General features: G+C 43.0%; 1 protein-coding gene across 1 annotated transcript in view; it reads right to left on the bottom strand.

The window, feature by feature from the left end:
- PPP2CA (protein phosphatase 2 catalytic subunit alpha) overlaps positions 1-14964 on the bottom strand; it is a 31045-nt gene extending 16081 nt beyond the window's left edge. Inside the window, exon 1 of the mRNA XM_023196004.2 lies at positions 14091-14964. Coding sequence (XP_023051772.1) covers positions 14091-14192 — 102 coding nt within the window. The 5' untranslated portion in view covers positions 14193-14964. The remainder of the gene's footprint in view (positions 1-14090) is intronic.
- Positions 14965-16272: the final 1308 nt, after the last annotated feature.

The following is a 16272-nucleotide window of genomic DNA, read 5'->3' as shown; positions in this document are numbered from 1 at the left end:
CACCATCTTGCCCAGGCTGGTCTTGAACTCCAGACGTAAGGTGACCCACCCACCCTGGCCTCCCAAAGGCTGGGATTACAGCCACTGCGCCCAGCAGAAGACAATTTTTAAAAGTACATGAACCAACAACAGATTCACTAACCACTTATCATTTTTGGCTGAGCACAGTGGCTCACGTCTGTAATCCTAGCACTTTGGGAGGCCAAGGTGGATGAATCACTTGAGGTCGGGAGTTTCAAAACCAGCCTGGCCAACATGGTGAAACCCCATCTGTACTAAAAATACAAAAAAATTAGCCAGGCATGGTGGCGGGCACCTGTAATCCCAGCTACTCGGGAGGCTGAGGTAGGAGAATCATCACTTGAACCTGGGAGGTGAGGTTGCAGTGAGCAGAGACCACGCCACTGCACTCAAGCCTGGGTGACAGAGCGAGACTCCGAGACTCCGTCTCAAAAATAGTAACAGTAATTTCCTTAAGAGCACACAATAACCACAGGCATGCCTCATTTTACCGTGCTTCACTTTACTGCACTTTGCATATGTTGCATTTTTTAATAAATCAAAGCTTTGTGGCAACCCTGTGTGGAGCAAGTCTATCAGCACCATTTTCCCACCATCATGTGCTCGCTTCTTGTCTCTTTGTCACATCTTGGTACTTCTAAAATTATTTCAAACCTTTTCATTACTATTGTTATGTTATGGTGATATGTGATCAGTGATCTTCGTTTTTTTTTTTTTTTTTTTTTTTTTAGACGGAGTCTCGCTCTGTTCCTCAGGCTAGAGTGCAGTGGCGCCATCTAGGCTCACTGCAAGCTCCGCCTCCCGGGATCATGCCATTCTCCTGCCTCAGCCTCCTGAGTAGCTGGGACTACAGGCGCCCGCCACGGCGCCCGGCTTTTTTTTTTTTTTTTTTTTTTTTGTATTTTTAGTAGAGAGGAGGTTTCACCGTGGTCTCGATCTCCTGACCTTGTGATCGGCCTGCCTCGGCCTCCCAAAGTGCTGGGATTACAGGCGTGAGCCACCGCGCCCGCCTGATCAGTGATCTTTGAAGTTACTATTATTAATCGTTTTGGGGCACTACAAACCGTGCCCATAAGACAATGAAATTAATAAACGTCGTATATATTCTTACTGCTGCTGACCGGCCATTCTGTCTCTTCCTCTCCTTGGGGCTCCCTATCCCCTGAGATACAATATTGAAATTAGGCCAATGAATAACCCTACAATGGCCTCCAAATGGTCAAGTGAAAGGAAGACTTGCATATCTCTCACTTTAAATAAAAAGTTAGAAATTATTAAACTTAGGAGAGGGCACATGGAAACTCGAGACAGGCCTAAAGGTAGGCTTCTGACATCAAACTGCCAAGGTATAAATGCAAAGGAAAAGTTCTTTAAGGAAATTAGAAATGCTACTTCAGTGAACACACAAATAGTAAGCCAAACAGTCTCATTGCTGATACAGACAAAGTTTTAGTGGTTTGGATAGATCAAATCAGCCACAACATTCGCTTAAAAGCCAAAGCCTGGCCGGGAGCGGTGGCTCATGCCTGTAATCCCAGCACTTTGGGAGGCCAAGGCGGGTGGATCATGAGATCAGGAGATTGAGACCATCCTGGCTAACACGGTGAAACCCTGTCTCTACTAAAAATGCAAAAAATTAGCTGGGCATGGCGGCGGGCGCCTGTAGTCCCAGCTACTTGGGAGGCTGAGGCAGGAGAATGGCGGGAACCCGGGAGACAGAGCTTGCAGTGAGCCGAGATCGCACCACTGCACTCCAGCCTGGGCGACTGAGCGAGACTCCGTCTCAAAAAAAAAAAAAAAATGCCAAAGCCTAATTCAGAGGTAGGTCCTAATTCTTCAATTCTATGAAAGCTAATAGAGGTGAGGAAGCTACAGAAGTTAAGTTTGAAGCTAGCAGACTGGCTCAAGAGATTTAAGAACCCATTTCCATTAACATAAAAGTGCAAGATGAGGCATCAAATACTGATACAGAAACTATAACAAGTTTCCCAGACGATCTACCTAAATGATGAAGGTGGCTGCACTAAACAACAGGTTTTCAATATAGACAAAATAGTCCTCTAGTGGAAGAAGATACCACCTAGGATTTTACTAGCTAGAGAAGTCAGTGCCTGCCCTCAAACCTTCAACGGACAGGCTGATTCTTGTTAAAGACTAATGTAGCTGGTGACTTTCAGCTGAAGCCAATGCTCATTCACCATTCTGAAAACCAGTTTTAAGTGGTAAGCCATCCTTCAGCACTTAAGAATTATGCTAGATCTACTAGGTCTGTGCTCCAAAAATGGAACAACAAAGCCTGGATGACAGCACATCTGCTTACAGCATGGTATACTGAATATTTTAAGTGCATTGTTGAGACCTATTGCTCAGGAAAAAAAAAAAAAGATTCCTTTCAAAATATTACTGCTCAGCCTAGGCAAAACCCCATCTCCACAAAAAAATTAAAATATTAGCTGGGCATAGTGGTACACATTAGTAGTGCCAGCTACTTGGAAGGCTGTGGTAGGAGGATTGTTTGAGCTCAGGAGTTCAAGATCAGCCTGGGCAACGTGGCAAGACCCTGTCTCTACAAAAAATAAAAATTAGCTAGGGATGGTGGTGCACTCTGTGGTCCCAGCTGTTAGAAAGGCTGAGGCAGAAGAATCGCTTGAGCCCAGGAGTGCAAGGTTCCCATGAGCTATGATGATGTTATCTTAAAATAAGTAAATAAAAGCACAAAATGATTACAACCATGTCACAATTCTTTGCATTAAAAAAAGGCTGAATGAAAAGCCCACACACAGTGGCTTATGCCTTTGGGAGCCAAGGCAGGTGGATGACTTGAGGTCAAGAGTTTGGGACCAGCCTGGCCAACACAGTAAAACCCCATCTCTACTAAAAATACAAAAATCTGCCAGGTAAGATGGCACAGGCCTGTAATCTCAGCTACCTGGGAGGCTGCGGCATGAGAATTGCTGGAACCCAGGAGGCAGAGGTTGCAGTGAGCTGAGATCATGCCACTGCACTCCAGCCTAGGCAACACAGTAAGATTCTCTCTCAAAACAAACAAAAAAATGCTTAAAAAAAAAAAAAATTAAAATGTTAAGATTTCAATGAAAGCTTTAAGATATACAACTATCTTATTCTTACCAACCAGAACTCTATTTCTATTACACCTTTCAGTTTTTACCCACAGACACCTCTTATTTATAACTGATCAGCATCTCATTTTGTGTCCTAATGTTTCATACTAACTCAAGTTTCTACATTATAGTGATTTTTTTAAAACTACATAATGCCCTTCTAAACAGACCTATACATGTACAGTATTATTGCTCATTTGAATTATTTCCTTTCAAAAAGCTTTAATTGTGGGATTATGCGGCAAAATAGCATTAACTTTGTTTCATATGTACTATAAAACTCAATTATGCCAATTTGTTATACAGTAATAAATGAAAGAATATACTCATTCTCAGTTATTTCGGATATAAAAGGTGATCTCACCAATTTAATTGGCATTTTTCATTTCTGAGTACAAACTTTTTATTCCATGTTTATTTACCATCAGTTATTTCTCCTCTTATACAAGTTGTCAGTGCATATTTTTGAATATCTAATCATTAAGAGCTAGATGATGTTCTTAAGTATGTGTATAAACTATTTCAAACTGTTATTTTAAGTAACTTTTTGGCATTTTCTCTTATTTTTTAAATATATAGCCAGAAATTTTCTATGCCCATTTTTGCTTTGTAATTTTTCTCCTACAAGTGTTAAGAAAAGTTATCACATCTCCCCATTTTCTAAGGGTTTTTCATTTTAAAATCTATACTTAAATCCTAAGATTACATGGCAACTACTCAAGCTTCTCTTTATATCAGCATCTTAAACCTGCATCGTTAACATTATGACATTAACTTTAAATTATTCTGGGCATGGTAGCCCTGGCCTGCGGTCCCAGCTACTCAGGAGCCTGAGGCAGGAGAATTACTTGAATCCAGGAGATGGAGGCTGCAGTGAGCCAAGATCATGCCGCTGCACTCCAGCCTGGGTGACAGAGCAAAACTCCATCTCAAAAAATAAAAAGTAAAATTAAAAAGTAAAAATTTTTTTGTAGAGACAGGGTCTCACACTATGTTGCCTAGGCTGGTCTGGAACTCCCGGGCTCAAGATATCCTCCTACCTTGGCCTCCCAAGGTGGTGGGATATAGGTGTAAGTCACTAGGCCTAGCCTCTAATTCTTTAAAAGCTGGTCACCAATGTTTAATGTGTACAGTAACTCCTAAACAGACTCTCACTCCCTTCACCATTGAAAACAGGTAACATTTCTTGAACAAATGCTATCTCAGAGAAAAGATGAGACTGAGATAATAACCCTTATTCTTCAAGTCTTAGGACTTGGGTACTCCAACGAAATCATATTATGCCATTCAACAGCAAGGCCATCTGAGAGCAGCAAGTAGCTCTGATGGACAACAGAGTACTCTTGCCACTATATTCCAGGGAAAACACTCAAGCACTGTTTTTAAGATAATTTCATCAGATGTCCAGCAAAATGTTTTCTTAGTCTCAAAAACAGTTAATCACATAGCAGTACCAATTCTAGCACTCAAGTATACCAAGAAATAACTTGCTTCAAAATACTAGTTCCAATATTTGGGGTTAATATTCACTTTTGTTGTTAGTTACATGAAAGGAATCATGATATAACTAATATCCTAAAGGTATAATATATTAAAAGTGGTTTCGGCTGGGCACAGTGGCTCATGCCTATAATCCCAACACTTTGGGAGGCCAAAGCGGGTGGATCGCTTGAGGTCAGGCGTTTGAGACCAGCCTGGGCAACATGATGAAACCCCCCGCCCCCCACTAAAAATACAAAAATTAGCTGGGCATGGTAGTGCATGCCTATAATGCCAACTACTCAGGAGGCTGAAGCCGGAGAATCACTTGAACCCAGGAGGCGGAGGTTGCAGTGGGCTGAGATTGTGCCACTGCACTGCAGCCTGGGCGACAGTGTGAGACTGTCTCAAAACAAACAAAAAAAAAACAAAAGGTGGTTTCCTTCAAAAGAAGGTAGTCAAACACAGAAGAATCCCAAGATCTATACTGAGGAAAAAGTGTTCAGATTCATCACAGATCAAGGATCTATACTTAACTAGAGAAACCTATTTTTTGTTTTGTAGAAATAGTAGTCTCACTACATTGCCCAAGCTGGTCTCAAACTCCTAGTTTCCAGTGAGCTTCCAGCCTCCGCCTCCCAAAGCACCGGGATTACAGGTATGAGCCACCGTGCTTAGACAGAAATCAAGTTTTTGTATCATCAATTCTGCCCTTGATGGAAAATGTCAATGCTGGCCTAACGTGTCTTTTCTGTAGGATCAAACTCAAAATCAGACACAAATAACCTCTTTACAATCTTAGTACTACTAATAGTACTATTTGACAAAGGAATCTCCATTTTGGAAAGTGATTTTACTACTTAAAAAGTCTGATTATTGGCCGGGCAAGATGGCTCACGCTTGTAATCCCAGCACTTTGGGAGGCCGAGGTGGCGGATCATCTGAGGTCGGGAGTTCGAGACCAGCCTGACCAACACGGAGAAACCCCGTTTCTACTAATAATACAAAAATTAGCCGGGCGTGATGGTGCATGCCTGTAATCCAGTTACCCGGGAGGCTGGGGCAGGAGAATCGCTTGAATCCGGGAGGTGGAGGTTGTGGTGAGCCAAGATTGTGCCATTGCACTCCAGCCTGGGCAACAAGAGCAAAACTCCTTCTCAAAAAACGAAAAAAAAAAAAAAAGTCTGATTATTAATTCTAATGTTCATTGTAACTCTAGCTCAAGTAAATTTAACATTTCATATCCTTACCATATAGCTGGACAGTTCCACCAATATAAAGACATAGAAGAAAAACTGGAAAAAATGCAATTAATTTTTGAATTTTATTTTTCAGTTTAAGAACTGAAATCACTTGAAAACTCTTAAGAAGTAAAACTACTAAATTCACAGGCAAAAAAAATTTTTTCAATATTCCAAGAGAATTTCATTTTGTCTCATACTGTTTTTACATCAAGATGAACGGTTGATTTGGTATGTCATTTTGATAACAATGCAAAAAATTCCAAGGTTTGTGGTAAGTTAGTATATAGGGCTAGCAGTTTGAGGGGTGGGGTGATACATGATGTAGAACACATTACTAGCCCTGGAAGCAAATGAGTCTTGAGTTATTTTCCTTCAACTATCAAAACATTCTTCGTACTAATCATGTGTTGCTTAACCACAGGGATACATCAAATGATTTAGTAGTTGTGTGAACATCAGAGTGTTCTTACACAAATCTAGATAGTATAGACTACTACGAATCTAGGCTCCTGGATAGCCTATTGCTCCTAGACTACAAACTTGTACAGCATTTACTGTACTGAATGCTGTAGGCAACTGTTAACATAATGTGAAGTATTTGTATAACTAAACATAAACAACATAAAGTGTTACACTATGACATTACAAGGTCACTAGGTGATAGGAATTTTTCAGCTCCATTATAATTTTATAGGACCACCATCATATGCAGTCCACCACTGACTAATATGTCATGACTACTTGTCTTTCATTAATTACACTGAACAGATACCGCTAATATTTGATGAAACATTTCAATCTTCTTTGATTAAAATCAGTATGGTTATAATTTAAAAGTTTAACCCTCCAGGTAACACTCTAGTAACTAGGATTTTCTGTTTGGCTCTAAGGCTTAGGACCTAAATAAAAGAAAAATGTTGGCAATGAGGGATAATTCTAAAATTGTAATAAAAGAAAAATATAAAATTTGTGAGTTTTCCCGTCTGTTTCTGCAATATAATCACCTTTGCCTCTGACCAAAAGGAAAGATCCTTAAAGCTCTATGTCTCATATGCACAACAGACTAAACTCAATTTTTACCAACTAACCTACATATGTGAATGAATTAAACATTCACAATCATTCCTGCATAGAAAAAAAAAGTTTTAATCTACTTATACAACTGAGAAATGTTGCTATACATGTAGTTTCTTGGCTCACTGCAACCTCCGTCTCCTGGGTTCAAGCGATTCTCCTGCCTCAGCCTCCCGAGTAGCTGGGACTACAGGCGCCCACCACCATGACTGGCTAAATTTTTTGTATGTTCAGTAGAGACGGGGTTTCACCGTGTTAGCCAGGATGGGCTCCATCTCCTGACCTCGTGATCCACCTGCTGCAGCCTCCCGAAGTGCTGGGATTACAGGCATGAGCCACTGTGCCCCACCAGCGTAGATGGTCTTTAAGGTTGATTTCATTACTACAATTCTACCCCATCCTAAATCAATCCTTAAGCCTATTTTATTAAGTAAAGCCAGCCAAAAGAAATAGATAGTGGGCATTATTGCTCATTTACAGATGATGAGCGGCACAAAAATAAGTTACTTGACCACCGCCGGCACAAGCATTCTAAAACATTCCCTATCTAGAATTAACTACAAAGTCAATCTTCTGACTAATCCAAAACTGTGCTATTAATTAGAGCAAAACCAAACTAAGAAATCCTTATACACGAGAATAAGGTAGTGCTTTTTAGACAAAGCTCAATAGAGACAATAATGCATCAATGAGGGTTTATTAAATATTGGTTCCAAAAACAAACGTACACTGTCACACGATAGCATCACTGACACTCCATAACCCCTGTGAACTACACTTGGCATGCCTTTGGCCAGGTAAACACATGCTACTGCTTGTCTCCCATTCTACTCCTGGTCCCAATCTAGCACAAAGGTTTGCAACCTTCTTCCAGCCCCAAGACCAGCAGGGTAAAAAATCCCCATCTGTAGTAGTAACTACATGACTAAACTAAGGCAGAAGTGGCAACACAGGGTGCAAGAGGGACTGACCAACTGGTCATGTTTAGTTTAAAAACTGCCCAGATTCAGATATACACATATCTGCGCCACTGCCTTGTTCATCCATTTTAAACCACAATCCACAACAGACCAATAAATAAACAGGCAATAATACTGCACTGTGAAGAAATTAAGCAGTTAGCTGGGCACAGTGACTCATGCCTGTAATCCCAGCACTCTGGGAGGCTGAGGCGGGCGTATTACTTGAGGTCAGCAGTTCAAGACCAGCCTGGCCAACATGATGAAACCCCGTCTCTACTAAAAATACAAAAATTAGCTAGGCATGGTGGCACATGCCTCTAATCCCAGCTACTCAGGAAGCTGAGGCAGGAGAACCGCTTGAAACTGGGAGACAGAGGTTGCAGTGAGCCGAGACCACGCAACTGTACTCCGGCCTGGGCAACAGAGCAAGGCTCTGTCTCAAAAAAAGAAAAAGAAGAAAAAAGAAAAAAAAAATTAAGTAGTTAATCTCAAGTTGTTCTTTACCATTCTTTCAAACCCCATCTCCTCCCAACCATTTACTGACAACTAGACACCTCTCCCTTCTTCAGCCTGGTCTACCACTTCTGCCCCAGAAGCCAAAGGAAAACCTATTTAAAACAAAAACAGGCCAGGTGTCAGTGGCTCACGCCTGTAATCCCAGCACTTTGGGAGGCTGAGATGAGTGGATCACTTGAGGTAAAGAATTCAAGACCAGCAAGGCCAACATGGTAAAACCAGACTCTACTAAAAATACAAAAATTAGCTGGGCGTGGTGGCATATACCTATAATCCCAACTATTTGGGAGGCTGAGGCAGGAGAACTGCTTGAACTTGGGAGGCAGAGGTTGCAGTGAGCCGAGATCACACCACTACACTCCAGCCTGGGCGACCGTGAGACTATCTCAAAAAAACAAACAAAAAAAACCCACACACACACACAAAAACAAAAATCTGCCTCCTTCATAGTTCTCATCCAATTCAGATCTGCTTGTGTATGAGTAGAGGTTGACAGCTTTTTCAGGCAAGGATGATAATGATATAAGATAAATGGGTCAAAGTAGAAAGAGTAGTGTCTCCCTGTTACATATAACTTTGCCTCTCTCCTCAGTAGCCTGATAAGACCCCACCAAACCCAGTCTCTTAGTTTTCCTAACTTACCCCTTCCAAACTAAGCAAAGGATATCTCACAGGTAACTCTGACAAACCTGACTTACCATGAGATAGGGAACATATTTGCTGCCATAAAACAGGGCCACACCAGACTGGTAATACAAATGTTATCCCGCATACTCCTGAAGGGTCCTTCATTCTTTCTACAGTACACGAGCTTCAACTTAGCCTTACTGCCAATTTTGTGAAAACATACAATTCTGGCCCCAATGGAGAATGTAGGGAGGGTTGGGGAACCTGTTTCTGAATAGTGGGAATGTTCACCTTTTCTGTTTCCTCATGAAGTCAACTCCAAACTAGCTGCATTACAGCTTCCTGCCTAGGAGACCATGAAACAAATACACATATGCATGACATTTGACTGTGGAAGCTAAGATGATGAAAAGAGGCTTTTGCATGTGTGTGTGTGTGGGGGGGTCTCCCTCTGCCGCCCAGGCTGGAGTGCAGTGGCGCAATCTTGGCTCACTGCAACCTTTGCCTCCCGGGCTCAAGCAATTCTCCTGCCTCAGCCTCCCGAGTAGCTGGGACTACAGTTGCGTGCCACCATGCCCGGCTAATTTTTTGTATTTTTAAGTAGAGATGGGGTTTCACCGTGTTAGCCAGGATTGGTCTCTGTCTGATCTCGTGATCCGCCCGTCTCGGCCTCCCAAAGTGCTGGGATTACAGGCGTGTGAGCCACCTCGCCCTGCTGAAAAGAGGCATTTTTCAGCTGCAATGAACAATATAAAAAGTCAGTTATACTTTATTATAATACTTTAGAGCTCAGTCTCTGGATCATGATTTATACTGTGAATACAAGGGAAATTATCTAGGGTTTTCATCTCACCAATCTTATTTGAGGGGCAAATGTTGTCAGCTACATCCAAAACTGAATAATAATTACTCTTTCCAGTTCAAAGTGGGACAACAGTACGTAACATGAACAGGAAGCTTTCAAGCAATGAAAATAAAAATAATGTTTTGAATAATCTTTTGGCCAGGACTGCTGGCTCAATCCTGTAATCCCAGCCCTTTGGGAGGCCGAGGCAGGTGGATCACTGAAGGTCAGGAGTTCCAGACTAGCCTGGCCAACGTGGTGAACTCTCATCTCTACTAAAAATACAAAACAGCTGGGCACAATGGCGGGTGCCTGTAATTCCAGCTACTAGGGAGGCTGAGGCAAGAGAACTGCTTGAACCTGGGAGGTGGAGGTTGCAGTGAGCCAAGATTGCACCACTGTACTCCAGACTGGGTGACAGAGTAAGATCTTGTCTCAAAAAAAAAAAAAAAAGTTTCCTTTTACGAAAGTGTTGACTTCCCAATTTAGCTTGGCCCCAATTCACCTACATCTTTCACTATTAACACTACCTCTGCAAAGAGAAGGGGATCTGTGAAGCAATATGAGAACATCAGGCTTAGAATCCACAAGCCTTGGCAATCTCACTTTTAGCCCCTTTAGTTGAGTCACTTTATCTTTCTGAGTCTTTGGTTTGTATCTGTAACTGAGAACAATAACTATCTTATAAAAGTATGATAAAAATAATGTTCTGTAACAAGATTCCCCCACCTATTTGTCCTCAATATTCAAATCACTTCTAGGTAAATGAGCCAAACAGCCTTTAAAATGAAATGTACACACATACACCAATATATTACCCACTTCATACAAGAATGTCATCTTGGTCAAATATTTTTCAGCTCATCTAATTAGAAGCAAGCAGTTTGTAATGTCCATACTCATGTAACAAATGTTAAAACTAACATTTTAATGACTAATGACTGCACTTTATTTATAGTGCTTGCAGAGCAATGGAAAACAGCATACCTAGGTAAAGAACTTCTTGGGGAAAAAAAAAAAAAGTCTGGCTATCAAACAACGTTCTCCACACGTTTGTTAAGCACAAAGCCAAGAATCACACCCAAACTAAACCAAGGCTGAAGTCACATGGTAAAAGTTTACTGTAGTCAATGCAAAAACAAGTTGATACTATTATAGTCCTTTCAATCTGTAGATTGAAACATACCAGGCTAGTCATACTGATGTAATGCTGACTACAGAACTGAGCCTGAGACAAAACTGCACACCAAATTATTAAACTATCAACAAATTATGATCCTCAATATGACAAAATATACGATACACTAACAACCTTGGCTTTTATATAAACCTTAATCACATCTTAAAATTCTTTTCAGCTAGTCAGTAATATAAAAACCATGTTCACCCTTGTCTATAAATGCATACTTAGATTTTCCCAGTTTTGAATACGTAACAGTGTTAATTGTCGATGGGATAACAAAATAATGGCCTCAGGATTTTTTAATAACAATGACCTCTTATGGTATACATCTTTACTATTTAAATATTTTCCCTTCAAATCAGGCATCTTTAGGTGGGTAGAAGGAAGGCTTTTACATTATCATTCCTTCTTACGATTGAAAAAATTATCAACTATTATCAAACAAGTATCTTTTTTCTCAAAAAAATACTATTATTATATACTAACGAAAAAAATTAGCCCTCAAATTTTCAAAATTACTCTTTAGAAGGCAATCACACCAAAGAGCACATACGTAGCTTTCACCCAGAGATTCCACTGGCACACAAACATTAACAGTGAAAGACAGCTTTTGTTTTATTAGAAAGACTTGTACAAAAAAATATCAGTTCATGGATTCCACATACTCAAAAAAAAACTGTCTTCAAATTAATTTAGTTTGGAAGTTTAATATCATCCTCAAAGTTGAAATACCAGTTATAAACAGTATGAAGGTTGTGTAATGATATCCACCAAAACGGATCCATTCCATGGAAACTTTTATATAAAACACCTACTCTCAAATATTATTTCCATCTTTTTTGGCACTCAGAACTAAAATTTGCGTAAGCAGAGCAAGCAATGGAGATTTACCTCACTACATCTTAGTTTTACAAAGATGTGGAAAGCAATATTAGATGCATTAGCTTCACTCACCCCACTTTAGCATCCAGTATATCTTATCTTCTACAACAGTTTCCAGCACAAACCCTCTACTTCCATGCTCCATCTCCCACACCTTTTCATACTATGCTTTTCTTTAGATTTATAACTCCTTGACAATAAGCATACTTACTCTTCATTGATTTTCATTCCTCTCAAAAGAGTATGCAATCTTGGATATTCAATAGGTGTTCAATATTAAACACACTAATTTAAAACGGAATTGACTGTATAATCTCAGAACATATTTTAATTTATAGACAGGAAAACAAGGACCAAGTTAAGTGGCTGTCCCAAAGTCTGTCCCAATTACTCAAGTAGGAGCGGAAGGACTCATGTCCAAATCTAACTCGCAGTCCAGTCTTCCAGTTACGTTATTACCTCCCTCCTTTCCATGTTTTCTTCAAAAGATTAGTCAACTGACCAACTATTGACTTAAAAGTCATATAATGCACTGAATTCCAAAAATCGGTAAGATCATCATATATAGTACCTAGAAATTAAAACCTGGCAATATACATTCATTTAGAAAGGCCAATTTTCAACCTTCAAAATAAACACCAACCTCATCTGATATGAAAGGGTAAAGAAACAGGAGATTCAATACATCGCTACCATTAAAAGCCATCTCCAACAAATGATGTGCCACCTCATCCACTAGTAGTAGTTTTGTTCAGGCTTGGGAGAAAGAAATCTAAATTTGACTTACTTAAATTCCAATTGTTCACAACATGGTTTCTAAAAAAGCCTGTCTTGAAAACATATACATCAAACTCATGAACCTAATTTTCACATCAAACCACAAACAGATAAGGGTAATAGTTTTCCACTGATTTTTTTCACGAATACAAAATGCTAATATGATACTCCACCATTCCGTACTAAAGCGACATGCTGCAAAGTTAATTTTGAAAAGGGAAGTTAAAATGTTCACAGCAGAGATCAGCATTTTGTGTACTTTAGAAAACTGAGTTACAAGAATTTAAAAGTACAACACACAGCTAATAGCGAAATTAACTACCTGTTTCCCCAATCCCCAAGGGAAAACAAAACGGAATTGGCTAAAATTTAAGGTTAAGTGGACTACAACATTCTATTTTCAGTGTGAGACATTATTTAAACACTAAGCACAATGTCTGGAATACAATCTCAGTCGACAGTTATTACTACTACTACCTGCAGTCACAAAATACTATGAAGTAACTTTTGCAACAAAGATACAAAATTTACCGCTCTTCCATTTTGTTGTTCATTTAAAAAATAAATGGCAAAATGCCAAGTGTGTTAAGCTGAGAGAAGGCTTTGAGTCAGCATATAAATCATAGATTCAACTGACATTTGATTTCCAATCCAAAAACTCCTTATGTAGTATGACTCACCAAATTCCCGATTTCTTCCAACTATGAAAAATAAGTTAAACTCCTCCCTTATACCTACCACCATGACCTTCGTAGAAATTAGGTTAAGAGAATAATTTTTAAATTCTTAAAGACACCCCTTACCTTGGTTTCTGGAGAAGATCGCTTCTGAGTTTAATACAAGCCACCAAAGGGTACTAAAGCTGTGTGACCTTTAGATATGTTCTGGGATATGGTCTAACAAGACTGCCTTTGGGGGATCCTCTGTGCAGCTTTGGAGCTAACTAGGCCTGGGTACAAGCGGAAAGACTCTTACTCAGCCCACCGTAGAGGCCCAGGCTCCATTCCCAAGCAGCAGAATCCAAGCCAGCTCACCCTCAAAACCGTCCCCGACGCTGACCCACAGGGTCTCCGCTCCCCCTGCCACCTCGTCTGGCGCCAAGGCCGGGAGACTCAAAAACCCAGGAGTCGGGTGAACGGCGCCATTTTAGGCGGCGGTGGCAGCGACAACCAATCCCTGCGCCGGAGGCAGGGGGCGCCGGGTCGCTCGGAAGCCGCCGCCGGCCGGGATGGGCGCCGGTCTCGGAAGCTCGGGGGACCCGGGCCGGCGGCCTCCGCCATGTTGCACCCTCCTCACGGCCGCCTTTTCCTTGGCGGGCTTGGCCCCGCGGCAGCTGTCCGCAGCCGTACTACAGCTCACCTTCTCGCAGAGGCTCTTGACCTGGGACTCGGACAGCTGCTTGCACTCGTTCAGCTGCTCGATCCACTGGTCCAGCTCCTTGGTGAACACCTTCTCGTCCATGATGCCACCCGCCCCAGCCGGCTGCCGCTCCGCGCTGCTCCCGCGCCGCCGCCCGCACACGGGCCACACGCACACCCCGCCGCCGGTTCTTCCTGTACTTCTGGCGGCTTTTGAGGCTGGCGCTGGCCCGCTGGCTCTCACCGCAGTACTCGGCCGTCGGCCGCTGAGCCTCCTCCTCCGCTCGCTGAGCCTCCGGAGCTCGGCTCTCTGTAATGGCGGCCGCCGGGCGTGGTGACGTCACGCCCGGCGTCAGGAGACGGCGGGGAGCGGAGGGGAAAAGGGCCGGGGAGCAAGCTGCGCAACTGCAGAGCCCACCCCGTGCGGTCGCACGACCGGAGTTGGGGCGCAAACTGGGGGTCAAAGCGCAGGCGCGACGTAGCCGGTTGGTAACTGAGGCGCCTTGACTTTTTGGGCGTGGCTCCCGGAGGGCGGGGTGGTGGGGGAAGGGAAGGATGGAACTGGAGCATGCGCAGTGCGCACAGCGGCGAACTGGACTAATCTCTTAGCACTAAGCCCAAAGAGCACTTGGACCGCGCGCAGGCGCAGATCGGATGGAAACCGGGGCTACTGGCGGCCTGGAACTGGTTCCCATGGGAAGGCCGCTCTGGTGATGAACTCAGTTCCTCACCTGGGGCCTGGCAGCCCGATCACGGAAACGAGAATTGCGACCCCATTGCTCATCCGGGATGCAGCGGCGCTGTAAACGTGTGGGTTTCCCTCATCTTTGGGGGCAAGAACGGGCAGCGAGTGGCCGCTTGGATTAACCACCTCCACCTCTGGGCGCGGCTGGCACCTTGTAATTAGGTCACTCGTAGGTGGAGGAGCGTGTACCTACCGGGGTAGTGCCGTGCAGTGCACCTGACTTCCCCGGCACATAACCTGTCCCCGGACTTAGGTGTCTCGTCCGGCGCGGTGGCGGGGGCGAGGTTTGGGCTTTTCTTTTGAGCCTCGGACCGCGGCTCGCTTCCACGCGTCCAGCTCCTGGCCCGTGGTTGCTTTCCTCCAAGTTTGATTCCCCCCTGGGAATGAGAAACCCTCAACCGCTGCGCGCCCTGGCCTACTTTCGAGAGCGGAAGCCCAGAGAAGATGGATGCACCTGTCCTCACCGCGTCTCGGTGGCGTTAGAAGCAACTGTGATCCGTGCTTAAAAAAGAGCTCGTATACCCTAGGATTGGACCTCTGTCTAGTTATGAATCGCTTTGGAGTTTGCGAAACGTTTTCACATTCCACTGTCCCTGCTTTTATATAAATACCTGGTTCCATAGAACGCCAGCTATGTGCCAGAACCAGAGGGGTCATCCAGACGGACCGGGGACCCTGCCCTGGAGCTCGTATTCTCCCAACAGTACTGGCTGAAGATGGTTTGGGATAGGCAGAAGAAAGATCATAATGCCCCCAGGATTTTGAGAGATATAGAAACTTTCCAAAGAACATTTAACCATAAAGGGCAAGACAAGAGCTGAACCTGATCGCCTGTCTTCCAGGCGCCCCACCCTCAGTATCAGGCAACCCTTCCACACCCAAGTGCTCAGCTATGCTTGGGAGGAGAGTGCTCAATCTGCGGCTCTGAGGGCGGGAGGTCCCATCAGCCAATAGCAGGACTGAAAATCCTTCTTTATCCAAGACAACCTGTTTGGCGAGGCCGACTGGCTTGGCCTCCCTAGGCTGGAAATTGCAATTCTGCTTTCCCTTCACACCTCCTATTAGTGTGCACAAAAGAAAGTACCTCAGATCTACTCTTCCAGAAGTCTTACCACATACTTAATTTACCAGATTGGGAAAAAGACCCTTTAGCCCAAATTCTGTCCCTGCTTTGCAGTTAACATCCCCAAACAATAGAAGGGTAAGAGTTAAGACCAAGTGGAATGAATAAGGAAGAAAACCATCACTTAATGCCCGTGATTATAAAGCCATACCCAGTGTGCTGTCTAATCTTATTCTTTATCATTGCCATGAACCTATGTGAGAAATGTCTGATAGGGCAAGAAGCAGACGGGCACTCAGAAAAGAGAAGGGACTTGCCCGAGATAGTGGTCAGGATTTAAAACTGCTTACTCCCAAGTACAAAGTCTCAGCCACA

Source organism: Piliocolobus tephrosceles, chromosome 4 (genome assembly GCF_002776525.5).
Source record: "Piliocolobus tephrosceles isolate RC106 chromosome 4, ASM277652v3, whole genome shotgun sequence".
Classification (NCBI taxonomy): Eukaryota; Metazoa; Chordata; class Mammalia; order Primates; family Cercopithecidae; genus Piliocolobus; species Piliocolobus tephrosceles.
This window is presented reverse-complemented; position numbering and strand designations above follow the sequence as displayed.